The sequence below is a fragment of the Elephantulus edwardii genome, unplaced genomic scaffold (genome assembly GCF_000299155.1).
Source record: "Elephantulus edwardii isolate Elephantulus edwardi_28Jun2011 unplaced genomic scaffold, EleEdw1.0 scaffold00061, whole genome shotgun sequence".
NCBI classification, from domain to species: domain Eukaryota; kingdom Metazoa; phylum Chordata; class Mammalia; order Macroscelidea; family Macroscelididae; genus Elephantulus; species Elephantulus edwardii.
The window spans coordinates 17401571-17407570 of record NW_006399811.1 but is presented as its reverse complement, the minus strand read 5'-3'; the positions used below and the strand labels follow the sequence as shown (position 1 = coordinate 17407570).

At 34.1% G+C, this 6000-nt stretch overlaps 1 protein-coding gene across 2 annotated transcripts in view; it reads left to right on the top strand.

Annotated features, from left to right (window-relative positions):
- EDEM3 (ER degradation enhancer, mannosidase alpha-like 3) overlaps positions 1-6000 on the top strand; it is a 79443-nt gene that overhangs the window by 47070 nt on the left and 26373 nt on the right. For both annotated transcript variants that reach the window (XM_006887762.1, XM_006887761.1), the window contains exons 9-11: positions 1104-1201; positions 3107-3232; positions 3430-3513. In XM_006887762.1, the coding sequence (XP_006887824.1) occupies positions 1104-1201; positions 3107-3232; positions 3430-3513 (308 nt within the window). The remainder of the gene's footprint in view (positions 1-1103; positions 1202-3106; positions 3233-3429; positions 3514-6000) is intronic.

The following is a 6000-nucleotide window of genomic DNA, read 5'->3' as shown; positions in this document are numbered from 1 at the left end:
TCACTTCAGAATTCAACAGTTTCATTCTTTTTTCTACCTTGCTTTAAACCTCAGGAGCAAATCAGTGAATTTTAATTAATTTTTAGTTAATTAAGATCCTTGGCTTTTAACACTCGTTATTGGCCCATGCATGCCCTCATTTATTTGGTGAGTCATTTTAAATATAATATCAGTAACTAGTTGCTGTTGAGTGACTTTCAACTCATGGAAACCTCACATGCATCTGAGTAGAATTATACCCTCATGGTTTTTTATTGCTGTGATCTTTCAGAGGTAAATCACTAGGACATTGAAGCCACTTTCAGATGCACTCTGGCTTCCGAGTTCTCACTTAGCAACCGGGCATGTTAACCGTTTGCACCACTCAGAGTTTGAAAAGCAGCTTCTCTTTATTGTCCTTAGCTCTCCTCATCTCTGTAGTTCCACTCTTCTGCATTCCCCAAACATAAGGGACCATCATTCTTACCAGTTCCCTTGCTTTTTAAATAAAAATAAAGTTCCCTTGCATATATAAATATGCACACACACACACACACACACACGTATACATATGCATGCATGTGTATTTTATATATATACATATATACATACATAAAACTCATTGCTGTTGAGTCAGTTCTCAGTCAGCAACCCTCCCCGGGGTTTCCAAGGCTATAAATCTTTAAAAAAGAAGACATTTCTTCGTATTTCTTTTTGATATGGATATTCTTATTTTCACCAACTTTCTACTTGGTTTTATTATACTTTAAAAGAGATTGACAGGTAAGACTTCTTTATATATTTTTGATACTACTTGATCCATTTTGTGGTCCCTTGTCTGTTTTGTAAATAATCTCTTAACTTTGCAAGTTGTCTTTTTGTTTTAAGTTCAATTTTTTAAAGATATTTTTTCTCCCAACACATAAAATGTTATCAGTAAAGAAACGATTACTCATTTAATAAGGTTAATAGTTTTATAAACGCATCATTTTACTTTTAACAGACAATATCATGTTTAGACTAACTTACTATTTTTAATGTACATGTACCCTCATTTGTACTTCACAAAGTGTTTTTAAGATTAACTTGATGACAAACCATATATATGTATGTATTTTCCTTAGATAGTGGAGTTGGAGCAGGAATTGATTCATACTATGAATACCTCTTGAAAGCGTATGTCTTGCTTGGAGATGACAGTTTTCTGGAAAGATTTAATACAGTAAGTTGATCCAATTTTGTATTCATTGTAGAACCAGCTTAATTTGAATGACAGACCTTGATAGAAATTCAATTTCTTGAGTGACAGTCTGAAAATTATTTGTTTTTAAATGTATAGTGGTTTTCTGTTGTTGAGCAGTGACCAAGTAATATCTTCAAGCATTTCCAAAAATTATTTTACCGTCAGAATGGAGACTAAGGTGCAACTGATCCAGGCTATGATCTTTGCAATTACATGCTATGCATGGGAGAGTTGGACAGTGGATAGGGATAATAAAAAGAAAATTGATGCCTTTGAGCTGTGGTGCTGGGGAAGAGTGTTGAAAATACCATGGACTGCTCGGAGAACAAACAGGTTTGTCCTGGAGAGGGTGAAGCCAGAATGCTTCTTGCAGTGAAGAATTCTGAAGCTTCGTCTGACATACTTTGGGCATGTTGCAAAGAGGGGCTGGTCCTTGGAGAGGGACATCATGTTTGGGAGAATGGAAGGACGGCACAGGAGAGGAAGACCCTCGATGAGATGGATCGAGTCTGTGAGTGGAGTGGTGGGAATGAGTGTGTTTGAGACAGCGAGGTTGGCACAGCATAGAATGGCATTATTGCTCTTGTGCATAGGGTTGCTATGAGTCACAAGCGAGTGGATGGCACAAAACAACAACAACTAACCTGTGAAGTAATTTTATCTTCATCTCTTATCAGACTTTTGCCTAGTCTGCCAATAAATTAGAAAGATATATACTTGAGTTTTACCTAATTTCTTTTGTATAAAGAAGGGAATTTAATGGAATATATTAGTAGCTAACTTTCTATTTTAAATTCTCATTCGTTTTAAAATATTATAAGTGTTACCTAGTATTTGATCATATGAATTAAGCTAGGTCTTAGAGACTTGGAGAGATTAGAGAATATTCAAGTCTCAGTCACACCTGTAACCATATTTTTTAGAAGAGAGGAAGATTATTGAACTAGATTTATTTTTTTTAATTGAAGCACACTGTATAACAAGCTCATTAGCTATAGAACTACATTCATTTTAAAATAATTTAGATTTCTCTGCCCTTCTCCCCCCCCCCCCATTGGTTTGCCCACACAGCATTCATAAGGACGTCTGTTTATATTCTTATTCTTTTATCTACAGGCGCTCTGGTAGCTCATAGGGTGGTGTGCTGCTAAGCCAAAGCTAGAGCTTCTCTGGTGGTTCAAATCCACCAACAGCTCCATGGAAGATGAGCAGTCTCTTCCCATGTGATTTACAGCCTTAGAAAAGCCAGTGCAGGGTCAGCTATGAATCAGTTCCTACTCAACAGGCAGTAAAGGGTTTTTTTCTTACTAACAATGGAGTTCTGGTGGCCTAGTGTGTAAAGAGTTGCTCTGCCAACACAAAGGCAGATTTGAACACACCAGCTGCTCCAGGGGAGGGGAACAATCATTCTCCTTTGTGTTTTACAATGTCTGAAAACCTATTGGAGGGTCCCTTATAAGTTGATGCAGACACAACAAAAAAGGAGAGTTTTCCCTACTATTTATTATTTTTGTGACTTTATTTGAATAATTTACATTATTTGACTCTGTTCCTCACTTGGATAATGGGAAGACTAGCACTGTTTGTACAGTTATTTAGAGATGCAAAAATGAAAAACGAATACCTTTTTTATGATTATTCAAATAGTTATATAAATATTTGCGTATTAGTGGAGTTGTAGCAGTAATTGATAACTGTTTCAGAAAGGTTCTCATCTAAATTAATTTAGATACTTAAGTTGTTAATGAATTGGTAATTACTTGTCATTATTTGAATTTATTTGTATATAGATCTCAGTTTAATTTCTTCCTGGTGCCATTTAGCATGATATATTTAGAATTGTACTTCTTACCACATTCATGAACACGTGCTGTGATCTTTTAGCACTACGATGCCATAATGAGATACATTAGCCAGCCACCTCTTCTCCTCGATGTGCATATCCACAAGCCAATGCTGAATGCAAGGACTTGGATGGATGCTTTGCTGGCCTTTTTCCCAGGTTTACAGGTAAAAAGAATTCTGCTGTATTCTTAATGGTAAAGCAAGATTACTTTAATTCTGTGATTTGATGACCACAATGATGCAATTAGAACAACAGCCATACTTCTAAATTGTATTAATTTCTTTTTTTTAATTTCATTTTATATAATAGATAAAAATCAATGAATATTTTAGTAGGTAATTTTATTGTTGTTTACTTTTAGGTTTTAAAGGGGGATATTAGGCCTGCTATTGAAACTCATGAAATGTTATATCAAGTGATTAAAAAACACAATTTTCTACCAGAGGTAAGCAAGTAATCCTTGAACTTCTAATTTTACATATTATGTAAATTGCTAATTTAGAGGTGTGTTATGGTTGTTTGCTATCGAGTCAATTCTGACACTTGTCAAATCTAGGACAGAGTAGGACTGCTCTGTAATGTTTCCTAATCTGTAATCTTTGCTGGAGTAGATCTCCTGATTTCTGCTCCCTTCAGTGACCCTGGGTTCATTTAGTTAGCAGTCCCACACAACCATTGTGCTATTAAGTCTCCTTAATTTAGAAGTAAAAAAATGTCATCATTGAGACTTGCTTGTCCTTTTTAATTTATGTCTTCCTGATTAGTTTATTTAATAGTCTTTTTGTTTATATAGTATTTTGTGTATTTTTTTTCTTTTCAAAATTTTCCTAGTGTGTTGTAAAAAGTCTAGCTCAGAATAGTTAGATTTCATTTTACTTAGATCCCATAATGAACACCCATGGAAGCAGCATTCAGGAAGTCAGAAGACCTGTTACCCTGGGCAAATTGCCATCAAGGCATGAAGCCCATGAGTCAGAGCAGACTCGACAGCAACTACATTTTTGTGGGCTGCAGGGTGGGGTGTAGTTTAAAGTAATGCTGAAATATCATTAATTTAAAAAAAAATGGCCAACTAATCTTTTCAACCTTTTCTAACCCAAACTGCTATAATATTAAAAAAAAAAAATCCAAAACCAACAAGCCACAAAGATGAAACCCACTACTTTTTTATTTGAGTCCAATTCGTAGTGACAGTCCATTGGGTTTCCTGAGCCAGAAATGTTTATGGGAGGAGGCTGCCCACCTTTCTAACAATAAGCAGCTGGTAAATTTGAACTGCCATACTTCTAGTTAGGAGTCCTATCCACTGCGCACTACAACACCAGGGCTCTTGTTATATAGAATTATTTTGTTTTCATTTAATGTGTATTCATCAACCAGGGGACACTTGTCATTTTATCTTCTAAAGCTTCTTTTATGAAAATTATATATTGACTCTACTGCTGCTGAGAACATATGCTCTCTGGAATTTTTGAGAATCTCAACTCTTGCTCATTGAAAATTACTTTGTATTCTTTGGAAATGTCAATCGGCAAAACAGTCCACAAAAGCAATGTTGTTCTTTGTACTTTTGTGAATAACAGTTGAGGTCTTAAGATTTGTGAGCAGCTGTCTAAAGTACAACTATTAATTTTTCCTGTTTGCAACAAAGAAGGACATAAAGGAAAGATGCACTGGAGCAATTCGTCCAGAGGACTAATGGACCACATGAACTTCAACTACCGTGGCTCTGAGACCAGAAGAACTAGGGGATGCCTGGCTGTCCTTGCTGATTGCTTTAAAAGGAATTACAGTAGAAGATCCTATATAAAGTGGAAGAAAATATGAAACAAAACTAAAAAAAACCCCAAAAACATAAAAGTGGACACATTTGCTCTGCAGTAGAAACTAGTAGAATCTCTGAGAGTAAGGCCCTCAGTCATCCTTTGAAGCTGGAATAAAATGCACCGCAATAGCTCAACTTTCAACCAAAGACTAGATGGAGAGACAGTAAAATAACCAACCATATAAGTTTAAAAAAAATTAGTATTTGTCCAAGGATAAGTCCAGAAGTCAGGAAGGGTTAAGATAGAAGGATTATTAGAAATGAGAATTACAGGGGGAAAATGGAAAAAGTGTGATTATATTGAAGGTATTAAGATTAATTTTATAAAATGTGTATGAATGCTTGAGTGAAAAACCGATTTGCTCTATAGATTTTCATTCCAATTTTAATAAAATTTGGTATTTCTGGTTTTTATATGTTAGTGATAAATATTCTTGGTAAATTGATTTGGCAAGATTTTTATTAGGGTACTTTTTATTTCCTAGAAATTTACCAATAAAAATTTTTCACATTTGTATAGAACTTTTTTAAAATCACTGCTTATTGACTATCCTCTCTGGCATCTAAACATACCAATAGAATGTTTGTTTTATGTCGTTACGTTAGCTTTAAATCAAATAAAACTAAATTGTATGAAATTTTTATCTATTTAGAATAATTTTAGCTTTTAACCAAATACATTTATCACAAATGAAAGTTTTATTGTTGTTTTATGATTTTTATTTTTTTTTAAATTCCATTGAAGTCTTTAGGTTTCTGTTTGTTTTTCTCATTTGTTTTAAAAATCTTGATCATTATTTATACATGATTCACTTTCAAGTTATGTCCTATCAAAATCTATAGAAGATTTGGTCTGATTATAGAGGAAAACGTGTGTTAAAATCAAAATAAGCAAACAAGTAAAAAGAGAAGATGACAAAAAGAAGAAACAAGATTTAGGCCACAGAAGCAGTGTGGTGACACTCCACAGCTCTCTAGTTTTTTTCTGAGTTTTCTAAAGGCCCAAATAGTTTATTTTTAAAAATTAATTGTTTAATTGTTTCTTTTTGTGGTTCTTTGTAAGGTCATACAATGAAAATTGATTTTTTTTAGAATATTATGAATATA